Source organism: Seriola aureovittata, chromosome 10 (genome assembly GCF_021018895.1).
Source record: "Seriola aureovittata isolate HTS-2021-v1 ecotype China chromosome 10, ASM2101889v1, whole genome shotgun sequence".
Lineage (NCBI taxonomy): Eukaryota > Metazoa > Chordata > Actinopteri > Carangiformes > Carangidae > Seriola > Seriola aureovittata.
This window is the reverse complement of record NC_079373.1, coordinates 13,051,629-13,073,937: the sequence shown is the minus strand read 5'-3', so window position 1 is coordinate 13,073,937 and position 22,309 is coordinate 13,051,629. Positions and strand designations below refer to the sequence as shown.

General features: G+C 41.4%; 1 protein-coding gene across 3 annotated transcripts in view; it reads left to right on the top strand.

The window, feature by feature from the left end:
• Positions 1 to 20,864, top strand: part of scaper (S-phase cyclin A-associated protein in the ER) — a 57,456-nt gene extending 36,592 nt beyond the window's left edge. For all 3 annotated transcript variants that reach the window (XM_056387147.1, XM_056387145.1, XM_056387146.1), the window contains 8 exons: positions 4,714 to 4,837; positions 6,428 to 6,654; positions 8,321 to 8,476; positions 10,732 to 10,966; positions 12,500 to 12,649; positions 18,702 to 18,893; positions 19,763 to 19,811; positions 20,100 to 20,864. In XM_056387147.1, coding sequence (XP_056243122.1) covers positions 4,714 to 4,837; positions 6,428 to 6,654; positions 8,321 to 8,476; positions 10,732 to 10,966; positions 12,500 to 12,649; positions 18,702 to 18,893; positions 19,763 to 19,811; positions 20,100 to 20,197 — 1,231 coding nt within the window. In that variant the 3' untranslated portion in view covers positions 20,198 to 20,864. The remainder of the gene's footprint in view (positions 1 to 4,713; positions 4,838 to 6,427; positions 6,655 to 8,320; positions 8,477 to 10,731; positions 10,967 to 12,499; positions 12,650 to 18,701; positions 18,894 to 19,762; positions 19,812 to 20,099) is intronic.
• Positions 20,865 to 22,309: the final 1,445 nt, after the last annotated feature.

Here is a 22,309-nt window from a genome sequence, read left to right as displayed (position 1 = left end):
CATACCCATTATATGCACCAGCATCAGTACCAATAGTATACTGTATATAATTCCTATTATGTAGTTGAAGCTGTTTTGTCCCAAACTGTTTAACTAGTAAGGATGTTAAAATAAAGCACACAACTGTTTTGGTTTCAATAGTTTGTGTGGATGGGAGAATCCCCCTTTTCTTTCAACTGAAAACCAGTGTCAAAGATAACAAGAATTTTTTTTTTTCCTTTTTTCTTTTTTAGCTAGTGACTTCTGTCTTCCAATAGGGGTCACTGGAGAGAAGAGAGGAAGAAAGACTTGCATCCTGCTTGAGAACGGTCTTAGCACAAAGCTCCATCTGCCTGTACACAACTTTTAAAAACCAAAAGAGCAGAGGCACTCTTCTATGATGTTTAGGTTGCCAAAATCTAATTCAGAAGTTTATATTTTAATGTTTTGGTTGTATCTTGACAATTTCCGTTGCTTTAAAAAGAAAGGCAGAGCTGTGAATGGAACTTAAACAGGTGATCTCCAGAGAAAGGTTTAGGAGTCTTTCAGCACTGCGTGTTAACCCAATTTGTATTTCCACCTCTGTCTCACATGACCCGGTGTATCCTGTGAAATCAGACCTGCTACCTGTGGTTTTATTTCAGGATGTTTTCCACCATTTGAAGGTGTGTGCGTTTTTGTGTGTGAGTGCACGCACTCATGCTCTTGTGCATGATGCTGTGTGACGGCTCATCAGATTTCTCCCCCTTCATACCTGGCCAGTGCGGCACGACAGCCAGAATAGATGTCTTGGAAGCACTCAGGGTATCGGAGAGATCAACAGCAGAATCAAATTAAATGTCATTTAGATAGCAGTGAATGAAGGGATTGTTTGACAGCACAAGGAAATGGATTTGCTCCTCACCTTTTATTTTGGCTTAGGATTCTTTTTCTACCCTTGAACACAAATTTACCCTGTTTAAGAGGCAGGGACTTAACCTGATCTGGAAGTTGGTCAGATTTCTGCAGCGTTGCTCCAGTCAGGCTTGACTGTGCACATAGGAAACGCACACAGAGGGCGAGAAATGTGAGACTCGGGTTGAGGAGCACAGATCTTGGCTGATAACGCAAGGCAGTGACAAAAAGCATAAAGAGCCTTTTACATGTTTGTTGCCCTGTTGGCAACTGAATTGAAAGTCAGCGATTTAATGTAAAAATAACTTTATGTTGAAAGAGACAATATTCATAACCGAATATCTCTCTGCTAGATAAACCTTGCTTATGGTTGTTACCTCTTATTTATGCTTGAAGCAGTGAAGTTTTTTAGTCTTTTTTCTCTCCTTATTTATCAGACTTGTATCTAAAATGAAGTTATATTTTATTGTTAAAAGTTTAAATTTAGAGGTCAGTTGTGCCCCCCCCAAGCCTCTACCTTATCATGAGTAGGCCTGTTGGCCACCCAGGCAGAGACCTAGAGGGCTGCAGGGTGGCGAAACGGGATCAGGTGTGCTCCATCCTTCTACCTCTTGGCCTCATTTCTTTACGCATCTGAATAGCTGTACAGGTAAAATGGTATCTCCTCGCTGTGTGAGGTTAAGCTGTTTAGTGTAGGTGTGCAGATTACATCGCTCATTATTTTCCTCTTACTCTTTTTCACAATTTCTCTTTTTTTCTCACCATCAGATAGGACTGGTTTGTCCACCAGTTAAAAGTTGTGACGATAATTTTTTTGCATCTAATTTCAAAGGAGCCTTGTCAAAAAAGTGACAATGCTCTAGGTGGGTGGCGATAGATAGTGGCTGCGGTCATTATGGGTCCATGTGAAGCACCCTCTGTGTAATATAATGAGAGCCCCACAATGGTGTAGGTGGAGGAATGTTGCCTGCGCAGACAGAGTGGGACACATCAGTCCTAGCAAAGTTTTTGTGCAACATGAGACAGGCTGGCGTGGCACTTCACCAAATTGTTCCACAAAATCTTTGGCTCGAGCTGTCATTTAGGGGTATTGAGATAGTGAGATTCCCAGAGAGGGCGTACTATCAGGTGTCATGCTCATCAAGCTCAATTAGGTGGGAGGAAACCAAAGACAGATCACTGGGCTGGTTCATTGTACAAGTTGGTGTAAGGGCATAACTCAAACATAGTCTTTGACAGGCCCCTCATTTGTTCAGAGATGACCAAAGACAAGCCTGATTAGCTGTGTTACAAAGCAATTGCATGCTCATTATATGAGCAGTTGAGTGAGTCAATTGCTAAGCCAGAGGGCCAGATCTGTCCTGCCAGTGATTTAATCAGAATATGCTAATCAGGTCAGGGTGAATACAGCCATGCCTAGAATCAACATTTACAGTGCCCTGTTTATACTGTTATAAACTATAGTATTAAGTGTTAAATCAAGGGAAAAAAGATGTGTGTGTGTGTGTGTGTATATATTATATATATATATTATAATTTCGGGCTTTCAGATTTCAAAAAGCAGAAACAAAATAAAAAGTTGATGTTTATGGCTAAGCTGCCAGTATCCAAGGACTACAGACAAAAGTATGTGACAGTGCAAAAAGAAAAAAATCCTGATTAGTTGTCATATGTGTATTTGATAGGAGAGAACAATTAGATGCCACTAGTTAAACATGGTATTTGATGTGTAATGGCATGGGCAATGTTATTATTTCACAGGACTAGGTGCAGTTGTTTTTAAGATTTTTATTTTTTGCGTATTTTAGCCTTTTTTGACAGGAAACATTGGAATTAGATAAATTTCATTGTGACCAAGTGGTTTACATCTTAACCACAGGGCTACCAGGACGCCATGACGAGTTGCAACTTTTGTTTCAGTGTGTCCTCCTAACCACACATTTTCACATGGTAATATACCTGTTCTGTTAAACAAACCCAAGAGTGGTTTCATGAATTCTAAGAAGAAGTTGGAAAATTTGCGTTGCCTCTCCAGTTTGCTGATCTAAAACTTCTCTCAATCTTTACTAGAATTTCAAAGTTCGTCATTCCTTTTTGAAGCCACGATCAAATATCCCGTTACGCACAGTTTAGGACTTACATGGCAGCAATCCAAGAAGGATTGAAGCTGTTCTGAATGCAGTGATGACACTACTGCTGCCAAAGGTTTTTTTTATTTTTTATGTAAAATTCAAACAAGTTACATTTAGAAAGAGGAGTGTACCAAATCTCAGTTATCACAGAAATCTGAATACTACCGCTGACCGAGACAACCTACCTTCATCTAGCTGCTGTGAAGCAGCTCTTGGACACTAAAAGAAGTCAGTCCTGCCTCATTTTTCAGTCTCTGATATGATATCCTTACTTATGCACTATTTTACTCAACAGGGGCATGATCATAAACACCACAATAGTGACTTAACGCACCTAAAGTAAGTCTTGTCCTTTGGAGGAATGTACAACTGTACATTCCAGCTACCACAGTTTGAATTTCATAAGATGTGTAAAGCATGTAATTATCCATTTGTATTAGAGAACAGGTATTTGAGTTGACGTTTTGGTATTTGTATAGAAGCTGATCTAAAGTCTCGTGTTCGCTAGGGAATCAGAGTCCTGATGCTGCATGGCTGCACACAGTATAGTTTGGTTGGGATCTCATGTTACCTCACGTCTTGCTCCACACAGGCTGTTCTATCAGTGCACTTAACCATTATGGCTAGACTTTTTCCACCATCTTCATACTTTAATAGAATTACTGTCAATATAGCTGGCACACAAGACTGTAGCATTTTGCAAGAAGTTTCATTTTATGATTTTTTTTTTTTTTTTTTCAGGTGTACTCAAGTAAGTTTTGATGTCAGAGTTGGACACTATCCAATCACTCAAAATATAGTGCCTCTCACATTAACACCACATTCCACATCTGACAGCTTTACACTGCAATGTCAATAATGATACGGCAAAACGACCGATCTGCCCACTAGCAAATGCAAAGCAAAGAATAGAGGAAGTTATTGACAGACTTGGGTCTGCCTCAGCCTAATCTATTTTCCTTTACTATGCCAGCGTGGTTTGACCGAAAACGCACAGCAGATGTGAAGGTTTCAGTAGATATCAAAATGTTTACCAGTTGAAATAAACATGGCCTACTTTAGGCACTGGAGAGGCAGATTCCATTCTTCCAGCGAGCAGATAGGACACGCCATTCCGCCAATGGCTAAAATATACAGTTGTCAGAAAATATTAACTGATGAAACGGGGGCGAGGGGGAGTAGCAGTCACAGCAGAACGATTGGTCAGTTATCTGAAGCATTAATCTTCCCTGGGACTTGTTTTAGAGCAGACATAATACAGAGGCACGCTGGCTGGCTCAGCACTGGCTGCTGCCTGGGGCTGCCTGGCGGCTGTGAGGAGCTGCTGAGAGGAATAGTTTTATCTCCCCAGCGGAAATGCTGCACCATCTCAGCCAAGATGGGACTGAGATTGCGTTCAGCCTCTCTGAAGGTGGCTCTAGTGAGGGGAGTCTCCGCATAAGTAGCTGATATGAGTGTTTTATTCCCCAAATCGGCTTCCTTACTCGTGCTGTCAGTGCGATACGCTTTTGACTTGTGAAGACAAACTACACCCTTAAGGAACCACAAATACAGAAGAGTGTGTTTGGTTTCCTGATGACTGCAGATAGTCGTGTCAGTGCCCAGGGCTAGACGTTTACATCCCACTAGTAGTGTTTCTGTAATGAATTGCGAGGGGAGTATCAGCGTGCCTTGTGATTAATAATGGTTTGTCATCATTCTGTGTCAGATCTCTCTGCGCTGCTGTAAATACCTACTACCTGGCGTGTTCCTGTTGCCCCCTCAACTGCTCCTATGTGCTGTTTAGCAACAAGATAGCACTTCTCATGGACCTGCTGCTGCATCAACTAACAGTAAGTCTCTGCACCCTAGCGCATGAACAAGACCTAATTTGCCATCATAAACAAAACATTTCATAAATTATGCAATGAGTCAATATTTTTGCAGTTAGTTTGTGCCAACAGCAAAGTTCTGTAAATGTAGAGGAGATGCTGAATATGTTTACATACAACGCACCAAGGTTTGACCAAATGAACAGTGTTTCTAACACATACATTTATTAACCCTCCTTGTTTTCTTTGCATTTATCTGTTGATATACAGTGCTTTGACCACAGAGAAAGCCCTGGCTTTGTGCTGGTACATGTTCCTGCCGCAGTGTTAATGAAAGACAGAGCAGGGCACAAGGCTAGCAAGTAACAAGCCATTGCCCAACCTCTCCACAGATGCCTCCTGACTTAGGGAATGTGAGAGCATAGTCAGTCAAGCAGGCAGGCTTCACTGTGGCGACATGTCAGCCCATATCCTTCAGCACTCTGTAAGGAGGACTGTAAACATCAGCCCACTCCAAACATCTAACGGTGGCGGCTCGCTGGGGCCGCCTACACTCACAACAGAGACAGGACAAGGCACAGGCACAGGGTTGTGGTACATGCATGAACTCTACTGGGGCTTCCTTCTCCAGTGCCGAGTTCCAATCCAAAGCAGTCATATTTCCTTAGGGCACACAGGGAGAGGTTAGGCTGTATGTTTCAGTTTATATAAAACATATCTGAGCAGCTGCTCTGCTGACTGACGTATCCAGCAGCACTGCAGGAGACAAACTAACTGTTCTCCATGTGTTCAATGCAGATTAGGAATTGGGCTCAGCAATTATCCATGCTCCTACACACCCCTCATTGATGAGTTGTGATTTAATTTACAACTGTTAACTTTTACATGTTAACTATGTCCTGGTATGCGTGTGCATGAGCAATAGAGTAAAGCAGTGGGGGTAGTGCTGCCATATGAGCATGTCCCCTTTTAATTAGATTTGTGGAGAATGTCGGTGGATTTACCTATGCTGTCAGCATTCACTCCAACCATTAGACCAAATGAGAAGGTTTTACCTTAACAACGTTCTCCATGTTTAACAGCAGCACTATATTTTAAACATGGACTTCTGCTTGTGTGTTTCATGAAGTTTGACTGGAAATGCTCATCTAACTGCAGTGTCTAATTTCTTCTGCAGCTTTTTTATTTAAGCCTTCATCTTGTCAAACTGCTTTTTTGCTGTTTGTGTGGCTTAGGAAATGCCTCCACTATATACCATTATTGTAGCCATTACATATCACAAGGATTTACTAATTTGTGGCCTAAAGCGGGTTAATAATGAACTCACTAAAGTATATAATGTAGCAACAATGTTGGAAAAGCTAATGAAAACAGAGCATTTAATGTTTGCTTCTATGTTAATTGAATGGCTTTTAATGCACATGCTGAAGGTTAAATTGCCCTGTTTTTGTTTATCCCTCTGCACTTCTGTCTAATGGCATTTGGATGCTGTCCGATTTCTGCTGCAGCATATCAGGGTTTATCAAAGAGGTAGTTACCCTAGTGATGCAAATAATACAGGTTCATTCGTTTCTCAATAAGTTTTTTTTTTTTTTTTTTTTATTCTTGCAGCTATATGTCCCAGATGAGGACAAGTCCATTTTTGGGCGCAGTGTTAACAAACAAGTCTTTGAGGGTTTGACAACAGGCCTGCTGCAGACCATTGCTACCATCCTGGGGTCCCTGTGGCCACATATCTCAGAGTCTGGACAAGGCGAAAACACATGGATTTCCTCCCCAGATGCCAAGGTCAAGCCTGCTACAGAGTCCTTCAACACTCGCACACAAGACCTAATCAGGTATTTTCCTTCCAGTGCTCTGTGCTACTTGCACACTGCTTCTCCTCCTCCTACATGGCACCTCTTTTTCTCATCTCATGACCTTTTTACCTCCTCTAGTACATCCCTCCTCCACTCCTCTTCACTGGGTTGAGAGGTGGTCAACCTCTGATTTCCTCAACAGTGTGCCTTATGTAAAGAATAGGCTGACAAAATGTCAGATCTCTTGGAAATGGTCCAACTGGTGTCTTGTTGGAATGGGAGTTGTGTGAGAATGACGGTGTATTCTGGCATCCTTCCAGCTTGTACTTTTTCCACACATTCAGTGCCACATTTCAAGTAAAATCAGTTCTAAGGGGGGGGGGGCTACAAAGTAGCATAAACAGAGAGCACTTCCAAAGCTTTGAAAGGTCCCCTTGAACCTGGTGTTTGAGCTAGCCTTGTGGGTCTGGGCTGTAGGAGTCGGTGCTGTGTTGGAGAAATGTGGGCTGTGAGGAAAGGCAGGCACAGCCTGACGAAGCCTTGTGGAAGAGTGCAGTCTTTCCACCATCCCTCCCACAACCCATGATTCATCTGGACAGAGCAGCTGCACAGGCCCACCACTCTCATCCACTGACCCAGTCGTAACCCTGGAGACAGGGGAGGGCCTGAGAAAAATGGTATCGTCAGACTGGTAATCCCAAGTACGAGCTCAAGATTTACCTCAACTGCCTTGTATAATGTATATGCTAGTGAGGAAGGACAAAAGATCAAAACAGTTTTAGCTTTTGCAACACTCTCCCATTATACCAACCCATATATCACATAGAAAGGAGTTCACCATTTCCTCTCCTCTCATTACCAGTTTCTCAGTTTGACTTTCAGTGCTTTTAGTCCCCTATCATTGTCATTAATGTTTTCAATCCATGCTCAAATGTTGAGATGTAAAGGGGTAAGTTCGACCACCAAGCTGATTGTCAAACAGAGAGCAGCATTTAACAGATCATTAAGTGTGAGGACTGATCCTTTCAACCTAAGTAAAGCTGTGGAAGAGGATCAAGTCAAAACAATGGGCCTCGGTTCAAGTGTCAGATGACCTGCAGTGGCGGTTGAAAATGGTCATAATAACCTGTTTTGAGAGGACCTCAGTGAGTGACAGTTCTTACGAAAAAGGTATGTGAAAGAAGCAAAGAGTCAAGACAGTGGTAAGATGAGGAGCACTGGCTTCACAGTGACCATATCAGTGACTTTAAAGCCTTGATTGGCAGCTGCAGCACTCGCCAGATCTTCATAAGCTATTGGTGCCTGAGCTGAGCCCAAAGGTGCAGGCATACCGGAGCAGGGAGAAGACGGCCCCAGGTCAGCAGACTGTCAAGGGCCCAGAGCTGGGCTGGCACAAGGGCCACAACAGCCCTCTAATGACACTATTAGCAGTGATTTGTGCCTGAAAGAGTACAGGGAACATGATCATGAGACCTGTCATTGGCAAAGACAAATTGGAGATATCACAGTAATAGCAGGGGGTGGAGGGCTTAGGTGAGGTATCCGCTTTCAGCTGCAGTGCTGTGGAAGTATGCACAGTAAAGGCCTTTGTTTGCCTGTGTGAGATGAGCTTTTTACAGAGGAAGTCACACATGGTAAATTTAGAAAGATTTGGAAAAAAAATTAACCACAAAATGTTTTTTCTCTTCTTGTGTGTTTTTTGCAGCTATGTAGTAAACATGGGTCTGATTGACAAGTTGTATGGGTGCTTCCTGTCGGTCCAAAGTCCTGTAGACGAGCACCCCAAGATGTCTGCTTTCCTCCAACAAGCCTCAGCTCTACTGCACAGCATGTGTAAGCTGTGTTTTGTCGTAACTGGACGGTGAGCATGTGTCTTACTCTATTACGCACCTTAAACATCTCTGTGATCTCTTGACACACACACACACACGCACACCTCTGTCTTTGCATCTAATGATAGAGACTCAGTCACTGTCATTAGATGTCAGTTCTTTAATGTCACAAGGATCCACAAAGACGGACTCACGGTTACTCAAACAAAGACTCTGATTCCTCTGCAATCAGCCAGCAGGTCGTTTCCTCCAGCCAGCTTGCTGGCTAAGCTGTCGTTACTGCAGATAGAGATAGGTATCTACTTGACCCAGTGCTCTGTCACTCACCATAAACCTTAGCCTGCAGCGCGGGGGGAGCCCACCCACGTGTGCTACGGTGACCTCCACTAAGGGAGGTTCAGTGGCGCCGCTGACAGAGGCTAAGCACACAGACACGCTGAGGGACATCAGCACCACAACTCCTCACTTAAAAGGAAAATAAATGTTGACCATGGTAGCAGGCCGATATATGCTTTGATGTTATGCATTATAATAGAAATAGAACTGGACCGACTTTGATGCGTTTAATTGTTATACTGAATCTAGGTAGCAATCATTGCTTTTTCAGTTTCACCCATTGTACTGGGGTTAGTACTAGCTAGCTATTATTTTGCCAGCTGCAAGGTGCTTCAATATCAATGACCAACTGCTTCACACCACCGTGGTAGAAGACAGCTATATTAGGTCTATGTTTGTCACAGAATATGTGTGAGAAAACCATGTGTGATCTTGCAGGTTTAATGAGACCAGTGTTCTGGTCAGTATCACAGGCAGCAAGCTATGTTCTGCCAAGATTCTCTGTGTGTCATATATAAGAATGCTCAATGGGCTCGTAGAATATTTTGGCCATGCCAGTTGCTGTGTCAGGGGATTATAATGGCATTAGGAGGCTGTGGTCTTGCCTAGCAGCATATTTCACACAGAGCCTGTTGGCTAACATCAAGTATCAGCATGCACTGTAGCTTCCATCCAGAGGTCACACACCCTCCATTCTACATGGCTGCAAATCATAGCTGCTGCTGCCGCACTAGTCTTAAATTGTCTGTCTGTGCTAGCCCAGGGTTTTCACTGGATTCTCCTGCATTGCGACTTAATTACTTAAATTTTCTCTGGTGTTTCAGTTTGTTTGTCTATTTTTTTGTTTATTTGAGTCAGTGCGTGGTCACATCACCCCTGCAGGCACTCAAGAGAATATTATTTTTTGTTTGGTTTATTTTCTAATTTGTTCAGATTTGATCCACTTCCTAAATGTCCATCTTTCGAATCTCCTAGCATGACAAATTCACTTGTCAAACTAAAAAACTTAAATCACGAAAATGTTTAAATGCCTTAATGCCAGATGGATTGGTTAGATCTTGAAGCCTTTCCTCCGCACTCTACCTCCTCTTTCCAACCAGCATTATCCTTAGCTTTCTTGTTAAATGTGATGTACAATGAAAGGATGGATGTCACCATCCCTTTAACCAACACAGTGGCATCTTGTTGGAGCCAAACAAACACATCACCTCAAATCAAAACTTTACTCAGGTGGGCTTGATTAAATGTGCCGGAGCACTCAGCAGCACCTTGTCAGGCTTCAATCACAATCTGCCATCTTGGAGTTACTGCCATGAGCTTCTCATCATGGCATTATTATGTTTACTGTAGCAGGAGTGGGAGCCTAAGAGCCAATCTTGAAGGTCCCGCTCTTTCTGCTACAACCAAACAGGCTGGCAGTGACTTTTACCAGTCAAAAAGTGAAACATATTGGAAGCTCCTTGCATGCAAAGAAAGAAAAAAAGGTTATTCCATAAATAAAAGAGAAGCACGTGAAGATCAGAAGACGAACTTAACAGCAGCTGTGATCCAACATGTCAATATGCAACAGATTTTAAACTTGGTGTTCTTCCACCCGCAGCATTCAGTTAAGCCAGGTAATACAGCAGCGCTAACAGGGTACTATGTCTTATCTAAAGGGAAAGCTATCTCTAAGCTCTTGTCTGGTGAATAAATCTACAAGCAGAGGTTCTGACTGTTTGTGTCCTCAGCCTTGGGTGAAATCACAGTCTGACTTTCATTTTGGTTTGTCTTTGTCTTTTTTTTTTCTATTTTTCTATTCTTGACAAGGGCAGCAAAACGGCACAAAAATAAAGACACTAATGCTACTCAGTGTTTCCTAGTATCATATCTGTGTGTGTTTTTTAATGAATTCTTCCAGTTATTTTTGGTTTTGCTGACCATTCATTTCCCCTCTCTTACTCTCCAGTGCTCCCAGTATATTTGACAATAAACGTCAGGACCCGACTGGATTGACGGCCTTGTTGCAGTCTACAGACCTGGTGGGAGTGGTGCACACCCTGTATTGTATCCTGCTGCACAGTTTCTTACCAGAGTCTGCTTCCCAGAGTCAGGAACCCTACGGCCCTGGGGTCATCCAGGTGGCTTTGCAAGGCATCCGCTTCCTCAACAGTTTTGCCCTGCTTGACCTATCTGCCTTCCAGGTATTCAGAATAAATCCAAAATATATTCTGTTTTCCACTTGTCACAAATAAAAAAAATTCCTTTGATCCAGCAGATTTTGTGCATTGGTGACAGACGGTTAGACATACAGTATTTTTTGTTTTGTTTTTCTTTATAGTTCTGCATCTGATCTTTGTTTGAGCATGTGTTCTCTATTCCCACTCACAGTAACTGGTTTTTGAATATGTGGTATGAAGAGCAATTTAAGTGACTTTTCTCTTATCACAAAGGGTATCACAAAAATGACAAAAAAAAGTTTAATTATCCTCCCTGGATTTAATAAAATTGTATACATGATCAAATTGATGCAAGTTACTTTGTTAAGAGCCATTAGAAGAGGAGTCACTCTCCTCAGGACAAAGCTGACCTGTGGACATAAACACAGGTGCCCTTTGACCCCAGGTCAGTTGTTGGGGTTGAATAGAGCCCGGTGGGTCAGCCGTTAGGATGGAGCGCGGGTGATTAGCACTGTATGCCGGGCCGTACATTACCCACCCCGAGGAGGAGAGGGCGACAGCTTCACTGTGCTAAGTCATTGGGTAGACGGAAAGGCACGAGAGCAAGCGTTAATTATTTTAATGTCTTGCGGTAATTACTTTGAAGCAGCTTCCTCTCACTGACCCGCCACAGTCAGGCAACTCAAAACAGCTGGAAATGAAAGCATTTCACTGCCGGAGTTTTATGAACATTTTAAATAATGTTTCTTTTTTTGGCTAGAAGTTGTAATCACCTTGCGTTTCACATTACCTAACAGCACGGACTAATACATATTTTAGTGGCTGGATGATCAGAATTGAGGCCGTTAATTTACTCCTCTGCCGCATCAGCTCCTAATAATATGTTTAGAAGGGAATTTTAAAAGTGTGCTTTGCAGTATAAATAACTTGGTTTTGCTGTGGTTGCATGTTGGCAGAATATGCTGCAACAAATCTGTGAACCTTTAAAAAACTGTGAAAAAAGTTCATTCAAACCATAAATGATGTTTTCCCTCTTTGCTTAGTGGTTTTCCTGTTTCCCTTTTAAACTGTGACATGAATTTTATAAATCTAAATTTATTTATTTATTTATTTTTTGTAACATTTTGCTTTTTTTTCATTAGGCAGCTGCTTAGATAGTACAGAGTTTAATATGTTGCCTGCATACATTTTGATTGTTGAACATAACGTGCAGCTTCTCAGGTATTGTGTTTATGGATGGTTACAATGCAAACACACCCAAACTTCCAGTAAATTGCGATGATCTTATGGTGCTCTGTCACACTGACATGTTTAATAAATACTGTCTGTGAGCTGCTCCTAGCATCTCATTTCTGAGCGGGATTGGGGTGTTTTATGGTGGGACCCCCGCTTGAATTGCTTATACACTTACACCATGTATGTTCCCACCAGCAAAACATATAACCTTTTATTACTTTGCATTGTTAATGTCTTGAGCTTTTTGGAATCACAATGATAGATGATTTATGGTTATTTTACTGTGGTACACACTAACATGCTTTGCCTGTGACTTGCCAGTCTGTTCTAGGAGCTGAGGGCCTGTCTCTAGCTTTCCGACACATTGTCAGCTCCCTGCTCTGGTACTGCTCCCAGCATTCCTCTGAAGAGCTGCTGCATGAAGTCATCATCTGTGTGGGATACTTCACTGTTAACCACCCTGACAACCAGGTAATCCAGCTTCAACCTGCACAGAAATTTTTTTTTTGGGTTATTTTTATTTTAACATAACCAAACTACTATAAATATTTTTTTGTTATAGTTTAAGCTGCAACTTCTTAATGAGCCTACTAGTTTTGTCAATTGGTTGTTTAATTGATCAATGTGTAAACTTATGAAAAATTCCACACGTAATTACCAAAAGAGGTGAGTTTTATTTGTCTTTGTTAAAAAATAAACAGTGAAAAAAGTAAGTAGAAATTATAAAAGCAAAAAAAAAGTGGTGCTTTACCCACATTTTACTTTATAAATAACTTTAATGCTAGTGCTGCTATATCCCAACATTTTGTTAAAGAAATTATATATACTTATTCATTTTCCGTAACTCAAGTTGATGTCTGCAGATTACTTGCTTTATCAAACTATCTAACTAACAGTCCAAACCCCCAAAATATTAAATTTATTATCATATAATTAAGAAAAGTATCAAATCCTCATTATTTTCAAAACTGGAATCAGACCGTATTTAGCATTTTTGGTTGAAAAATATACAGAAAAGATGAATCTGTTACCTATAATAGTTGCTTATTAATTTTTTGTCGAAGGGCTAAACAATGAATCTGCTTGTTTCAGCTCTACTTAACACAATGAATCAATTTTCCACAATTGTTGTAGTTTAATGTTGCGTCAGTCTACTAATTGTTTAATTGCTAAGGCACATGTTGGATTTAATGCTTTCCATTATGAAAAGCTGCCTATTCCGTTAACAGGGCTGGGTAATATCATCTTACTTTTGTTCTGCTCATGTATTATTTGTCAGAAAAAGGGTGTAGTTTTGTAATTGTAACAAAAAGCACCTGTTTAAAGATTCATTCCTTGGCACCTTCCTGCTCTTGGTGTGTGTGTCGTCTATTGTCCCACAGAGTGACCCATTGTTCCCGCCTGGTAAAGCAGGGTTTCGTGCTGGCCCCAGTGTTACAACTACTTAGGGGGCTCTATTGAAGTGAGCAGGATGTGATGGAGCAGACCTGGCTGCTGTGTAATTGGCTGTCATGCATGGCCCGTCTACCGGGCCCCTGATTAGCCATGCTACAGTTGGCTGGGCTTTGATTACGTTAAGCCTGACCCACACAGGCAGCAGCCACGGCTTCACTCTCAAACCTCTGATATGTCATTTAAGTCCACACAGTTGCGGCCAGCCCCTATCACAACAATTTATAGGCTGATTACTGATTTTAATTTGCCAGATTTTTTACTCCTAATTAAAGGTTCCTCCTCCAGTCTATGGCACTTAAGCTCTCCCCTCTGCTCCTATCCAATTTAATTATTATGATGTACAGAATTAGCATTTGTTGGAGATTGTAGATTGAATTTACATATTATATTGAATAATTAAATGAAGACTGATGATTGAATTAAGTGAGTGACAGATGATTTGTCTTTATGCACCCACAGCAGCCTGAAAAGAGCAGCCATGATTGACTAAAAACATTTGCTTGTTGCTAATTTGATGCAAAATTTGTAATTTCTCCACAACCTGGGAACTGCCAAGACGAATGTTTAGAGAAAAAGCACCAAAAAAATCACTTACCTTGCTTTTGATTTAAGAATTTAATAAAGAAATAAAAAAATCACATTTGAGTATAGATTGTCGGGAAACAAGATCCCATACAACCTCCACACAGAGTTGATCTTTGCCAGGGGTCCAGTTCCTGGAATGCGTCCATTCAGTTCCGCACCAAGATGGATGGCGTTAAGGAGAATATTTAGAGCAGCTTGAGCTTTTCTCAAGCTAATGTAAGCATTGGCAGAACACAAAAGCAGCCCGACCCAAGGCTTGTGCGGTTGTGGAGACTGCTGATTCACTGTCGGCACACTGGCTTTTGTTTATATATTTTTTTATTTATTTTTATATATATATATATATATATGCTCATAAAAAACAGTACTTTGAAGCAGCAACATACGTAGTGATGTATTCCCTCTGCTCTGGGGGCATGAATAATTCACCTTGTGACACAAAAAGCCATTGGGGGAGTGACATATGTAGGCTTGTGTGTTTTTCAAGTGTCTCTGCTGATGGGGGCCACTGAGCCATTTAGCCATATGTTTCATTGTCTGTTGGGTGCGTCCGTAGAGACCTTTCCACAAAACAAGCAGAACAAATAAATCCTACTTTGTAACTGACATGTAACTGTACTTCCTTTTTCCCTGAAGAGATGTTTACCGGTAATCTCCTTGTCTTTAAATACAATGATTCATTTGTGATTCATCCACGGTGATGATCAGTTGAATCTTTGAGCTGACGGGACTGTAATTTTAGACTGTTGACATGTTAACCCACCTGCTTCCCGCTTGCTTTTTTAGAAAGACACAAGCAATTTGAGAGTGTGGAAATCTTAAGAAAACTTTGCTTTTTCTTAAGTACATGGAAAATGGCCACAGACACGCAAGCAGAGTGAGCCCCACACACAACATGCTGTTGTCCCAATAACACACGTTGTACAGGAATGGGTGTAATTTCAGGTTGGTTATGGACCTTTTTCTTTTTTTATATAAATGTAATGGGATAGTTTCCCCTGCACTGGCTCCTGATATTACCTGACTCCTTTGTGCTTATATTTCATAAACTGTTTTCTTTATACCGGGGAGCATCTCATGAGCTATGGACGTCTCTGGACCTAACATCCCACACACATCTCCAGAGCTCAGCCTTATCTGTGGGGTCATTCCTCTTCTTCCCATTCTCTACGAGGGCGTTTCCTCTGCCCCGCAGGCCCAAGCCAAGCTTTAGGCCTGTAATTCCTGTTAACCTGATGTTGAAACGCTCCCCTCAGCAGTCCATTACTGCCAAGACAACCAAGCCCTCACTGCCTGCAGGGTAAATGCAGCTCGTGCAGACCATAGGGAGCCAGCGCTGGGGAATGCACACTCTGTATCACCCAGCAGAGTAAACAGAGGCAGAGAAACGCAGACAGACACACTGCACTGACTGGCAGGAGAGGGCCTGATTGTTAGCTCGGTAGATGATTTACACTCGCGCTTCAAGGGTGAACGCAGGTCCAACTGACTCAAAGTGAAGCTGAGGACATTTTTATCCCTGAAGACCTTTCAGTGAGGAGTTTCCATTTGTCGGTAACACTGTTGTCGGATCAGTTTCAGAGCAGAATTATCTGCAGTACAATCTGGGATGGAATGACAGCGTCAGCTCATAGAGATAAATAAAGAGTTATTAAGCTTTATTGTGTAAACAGTAGGTTTTTATTGGGTTTTAAGACGACTGACAGTTACCTTTAAAAGTCAAGTTGGAGTGTCTATGTCAATGTCTGCTTCACTGGCACCCGGGTAATTTACACACATCCCTTGCATGTCTCAATAAGCCGTTGTAAATGTTGTAAAGAAGCACTAAACAGTTATTTGACTCTCTTTTCTTTGTGGTGTCTGCTGTGTTGCCTGTCTTATCAGTAAGGCAGTTCCTCTGTGATGGATCTGGTTTATATTGTGGATTGGAGTGTCAGATATATGGCCCTGCTCTGATGCTGGTTCTTCCTGAGGTGTTTGGGCTGTCTAGACGCTACACTGAACGGAAATGCCTCCACACATTTGAGATTGTCGCTTTCCTTCTGTGTAACATTAAAATTGAATTTGTGGAGTAAGACGTTAATAAGATTTCTTTGCCTCATCCAGCAATGCTGCAGCCTCATGCATACACGCTAATTATGCTATTTGAGATTTATTCTTTATTGCATGGCTGAATAATAACTTTTTTTTCCCTCTCTGTTCTTAAATCTGCTTCAACTTTGGTTTCCGCTGCAACACGGGGTTTTCCCAGGAATTTGTTTGCGTTTCAGAACATTAACTTTACACACTCTTTGTTGTCATTGTGGACAGTGAGGAAGTTATGTAATGGAAGCGTCATAAAACTCGGCACTGTTTGAAAATGCCAGGTCTCTGAACTTAAGAAAGACCAGAGCAGCCAAGACACTTGAGTTTTTACAGGGTCTGCATTATATGCGGGCCAGATGCATGTGTTCAGATGCTTGTTGTTAGTTTTATGATGTCAGGCTTTGAGCTGCAGATACTTCAGCGGGAGAAGTAACGCTACAGCATAATCTGTAGTTGGAAACCATTTGGAGCTCTGGTGTTGCTCTTCACCTGGTAGAGGCGTGGAAAGTTGGCAGGGGGCTCGGTTTCTTTGTTACCTCCAGACTCTCGCTGCCACCAGGCTTTGTTTTATGTCCTATTGCGTCAGGCACTTGAGGGTGGACAATTTGTTTAGGCAGCTGAAGATGGAACTGTGCGTAGTGGAGGATTATGAGATCGCTGGGTGATTTGTGGGTTGGATCTCCTCAGCGCCCCAGCTCAAACATCCAACACTTGCGATGGTGTTAAATTATGATACCTAAACCATAAATGTCCTGGATTAGAACAGGAACACGAAGAACGAATAGATTCTTTAGCTTTTGCAGAATCATGATTTTGGCTCTCTAATGAATTCAGCTTCATAAATTTATGACCCACCCTATTGCCAGATCGTCTATGGTCAATGTTGCAACAGACAAGATAAATATGATATCGTAGGATTTAGTGGAAAGTAGCATGAAAATGCTAAAACTACATGTACTGAAAATAAGCAGCACTACTTTTGAAAACAACCAGAGCTTGCCTTTTTTTTCCTTCCTTCAGTGGATGAATTTGTCCAGCGAGTCCCACATTCCTTTGTGAAAAACACTTACTGAGTCAGTGAAACTGTAGGGATTTTGTTCTACCACCGTAACGCACACGTACTCACAGCACGGTTTTCATCTTTGCAGTGTATTCAGGGCCATCCTTTAATTCAGTACTGTGCTCAGTAATACACACCTATGCACATGTTCTCTTAGCTTCGAAAATTAACACTTACATTTCAGGTTGATAAATGCAGTGCTCTTCACATTTTTAAGTATTTGCAATGCATTACAGTTCACTTTGTTTGACCCGTCCATATGGATTCTTTAAACTAATGAAGATAGGAAATGGCACTGTTTTGTGTCCCTTTGAACGCCGCTGTAGAGGGCAGCTCTGAGAAGCTTCACCTTGAACTGATAAAAGCGAAGAATTATCGCTTTGTTTATCCTGCTGCTAAAACTTGGAGTGCACTATCAAAGGAGAAGCCAGTGGAAGAGTATTAGAGAGTGTATTTTTAAAATCTTGTAAACCTTGTGAATTTATGTCACCATGACTTGGGGACCTCACCTTGCCCTTCTGTTTTCAATTTGCATTGAGCCCCCAGTCCCGCAGTCTCTACCTGTAAAGCATGGTTTTGGTGTTTTGTTGTCTTTTTTTTATTTTGGGCTGACCCACTGGCTCTCAGAGGGGTGCTTGGTGGTCCTTGGTCTTCCAGGGCTCAGGGGAGATGACTAGAGAATTAGGCTGGGACCCCTTCCTCTGCAGCAGTCCCCTTTCTAATCAAATGAGGCTGGGAGTGATTTTGTTTTAATACTGGTGGCCCGGATGAGATGCTGTGTGTGATTGACGGGCTGTGATGGAGAGCAGGATGTCGGCAGGGTGAAAATACCATTAATGGTATTGCTCATTTCTTAAAGTGGGGGGTGGCCACACTGTTGGTGGAGGTTCGCTCACCCTTCCTTTCACCCCGCCACCCTACCCCTTCGTACCCCTGTTGCACTATGAATGCCCTCTCAACCTGAGCTTCACTCCTGCACTGATTCTGCCGCTTGAGTGTTGCTTAAAGAGCTTAACGCAAAACTTGAAAGTGAAGTTTTAACCGCAGTTCGTGACATCAGTTCGCATTTGTCATTTCCTTCTTATGTCACAGCAGCTCTGCTATTGCTGTTGGTACAAAGGACGAATAAAACATCCCATCATTGTGTTTTATAGCCTGTAATTGTGTGGTGGGAGGCTGTGCCCCCCAGGTCTACTCCTAATGGTTTTTTGTGTGTTGTTTTAGTGGCAGATTTACATGTGGGAGGGGCACAGGCCGGTGATTTACAACCAGCAGTGCCACTGACTGGCCGCCTGACTGGCTTAGTGACTGACTGGCCCTGCTCCCTGTGTGTTCCAGGTGATAGTGCAGTCTGGCCGCCAGCCCAGCGTGCTGCAGAAACTGTGTCAGCTGCCCTTCCAGTACTTCAGCCACCCGCGCCTCATCAGAGTGCTCTTCCCCTCCCTCATCTCGGCCTGCTACAACAACTCTCAGAACAAGGTCATCCTGCAGCAGGAGATGAGCTGCGTGCTGCTGGCTACATTCATTCAGGTAAATATGGGACCATGGTCACACATATAGTATATAAATGCACATATACTGTGTATTATAATGCATTTACATAATATGAATAAACAATTCAGAGGCTAAACTATCGACCAAAAAACAGGAGTGTTGTAATGTTGATTTAAAAAGAGGTTTGACTTTCTTTTGAGGCCAATGTTGAAAATGTATTCAAAAATACACTATAATCAAAATCATCCTCTTTGGCCTTGAGCATTTTATGCCCCCTAAATAAAACTCATACTCAATAAATTTCTTTCACATCAGAAGGAAACTTCCGTGCGACGGCTGATAAATGATTGCTCATCTGGGGCCCGGTGAATCTGTAACAGGCAGGATTTTACAAAGATAAATGGCTTCCTTCACAGTGGATTTACCTGCCACTGGTTCAACTCCCAGTAAACAGCTTGTCTCCTTCATCTTCCCTCTAACAACACGCCCCTCACCACTCTGCAGCCAGCACTGTTTAGACACCGATTAACTTCCATTCAAAGGGAGACAAGCTATTGTCATTTCTTTCAAACAAAGCAATAATGCATGGTGTCCTGCCCCGCTGCCCTCATTGTTGAGTTAACCTCAAGAGCATTCCTCGGAGTGAAACAGTTCAATCCAGGATGGTTCAATATCACTCATTAAACTAAAAATATTTAGTTTGATTAGTAAATTACAATTTGATTAAACTGTAGAAGCAGCTTTAAATTTTGCTTACTATATTTTTTTTTTTTTTTTTTTTTTTTTTTTAATGGAAGGTTTAATTAATTTTAGATGAAACTGATGAACTTGCACACAGACAGCACTGCTAGTACCTGCAGTACGCTCTTATGGCAGGCATTAATACTCCTTATTAATTCTCCCAGGACTGTGCCGCAAATGAGAAGGAGTCGGACAACAAAACAAAGCAAGCAGGTAAGTTATTCTGATGAATTTATCAAATGCAAAATAAATTGTATGGATTGTGTTCATCATTGATTTTTATATATAGATATTTTAATAGTTTATAAAGGATGTTGATGTCATGTAAAAACAGCTACTTTTATATTTTATTTTATATCTACGCGAAGATTTTCTCTTAATACATGTCGGGCTTGTTTTGGTGAAATTCAGACTTTTTTTTTTTTATCCTGTTGTAAAAGGATTAAGGATTTCTGTTGAACATGCAGTGTAATGTAGATGTTCTTTTCTGTCTGTGCTTAGTTTCCCTGCCGCTGGATTACTGTGAGTTGTCCAACCGTTTCCCAAGAGATCAGTGGGACTCAGCGCTGCAGTTTTTTCTCAAGAAGCAGGAGGAGTGATGGAGTTGCCCAATGTCCTCAGAACGGATAAGCACAGTACAAACACTACAAAAGAGACTGAGAGGTGGAGATGTTCTTTTTGTTTGTTTGTGTTCATTCTCCTGACTGTAAGTCTACACATGAGTAAATTATTTGTTCTTCAGACTGTGTCAAATGTAAAGATTGTGAAGCCTTACCCTATGTTGGTGTGTCTGTTTTGATTTCTTGGAAATCAGATTGATGTTTAAGAGGAATTTGCACAAAATATCTTGTTTGTACATTACAGTTAGAACACACGCACAACTATTCCATTTAATGTCTAAACAACCATGTGTTTCTCTTTGTTTCTGTTGTAGATAGAAATGGATCCGTTTTCAAAGCAGTGACGACTTAAACCTGAAACGTACTTATACTGTAATTCATAATTTGCCAAACACTTCCATTATGTTTGTGTTAATTTATTGTATTTGTCTTATTTTTGAATGTGAATGACCAGAATGTTTTCCTAGTCTACATTAGGCCAGTTATACGTGACATGACCTGCCTTGATTGCAAATATGTGTTGAGTTATATTTTTCAAGTTTACATCTTTTTCTGTTTTTTCTCTCTCTGTAAAGAGGCACGTAAAATTAATATAATTTATTGAGTTATTTGCCTTTATCACATAAAATAAAATACTTACGGTTAAGTTTTGTTCTTCCTCAGTTTTATTCTGTGCAAAACAAACAAATTTAAAGTAATATCACTACTTAAACATTAACACTTCCGCTGTTGTTTGGCTTTGTGGTGAGTGTTGTATTTCTATCAGTTAAATCCTCACACGCTAAGACATATTAATTTGTCTGACTTGATGGATTCCTACATATTGCAGACAACATATGCCGTTATTTAATGTCAAACTGCTGTAAATTGTACATTTAAACCATAAATCCTCACATTCTGACACCCTGAAGGAAAGAAAACATGGTTTTCAGATGTAAAAGAAAAATAATAATGGAAAGAACTTCTCAATCTAATGTTGGACACCACCAATGTCTCCAGCTGCCCTAATGCAGCCATCTCCCTATGTACCTGCCCTGTGCTGATCATTGGAAGTTTATTGATTGGTGTGTAGTCTATATTCAAAATATTGTGATAATGCAAAAAAAAAAAAAGAAATTGGTCCAACACTGTAGCATCCATGCTGCCTCCAGTTTTGCACGTGACAATCAACCTGCACATGTAGAAACAGGCTGAAACCAGGTTTGATTTTTTTTTTTAAATCACTAACATCCTTTTTAAAGTTGGGGCACAGTGTTTGTTTTAAGCTTTATAGTGATTTATGGTGATGTCATATCTAGAGGATTTTATGCTTATTAGATAACACTTTTGTAATGAGCATTTTCTTGTTAAATATCTCGTTGCCGCTGTTGTATCTCTTGTCCACACTTTAAAGATTTAGTATATCAGCATGTCTTAAAGACTTAACAGGATTTTTGAGTTCATTGAGACTCCATGTCCTTCACTGATAAAAGCCGATCCTCCCCAACAAATTGTTGAGGTGTAGAGTGTCGGTCCTGGCTTGACCTGTGTGCTCTCTTGTCCAGCGGCTATTTGCCATTCAGGATTCCTACCGGAATGAAAATAAACTCAAGACACGCCAGGATGCGTCCGCAGGCTGGGAGTCTCCTCAGCGCTGCGCGGCCGCGCGTTTTGTTGTGGGTCCATTCAGTGTATCCTTTGCAGGTGATGCCAGATGCAGATAAGGGGCCGCCGCTGCCTGTCCTCTGTCTAGACTTGTAACCATGGGCCTCAGGTTGGTATGGCACTGGGACATTTGTTTAGGTACAACCAGTTTTTATCGTTTTCTCACTGTAACAGGAACAAAACATCATGCAAATTTGACTAAAAGTATAAGCCCAGGCTACTGCACTTAGAGGCCATAATAATAATAATAATAATAATAACAGCCTAATAATAATCACACGAAGAGGCGTATTAATAGGCCTGAGCCTATTGTGTCTGATTCAGTGACCTATAACACACGGGCCAAATGGTGACTAATACCCTGCCAGCCATCAGTCATTGATCCACTTGGCTGAGAAGCGGAGCAGGTCTGAATATGACCTCTAAATGAGGGTTTTGTGAACTGAA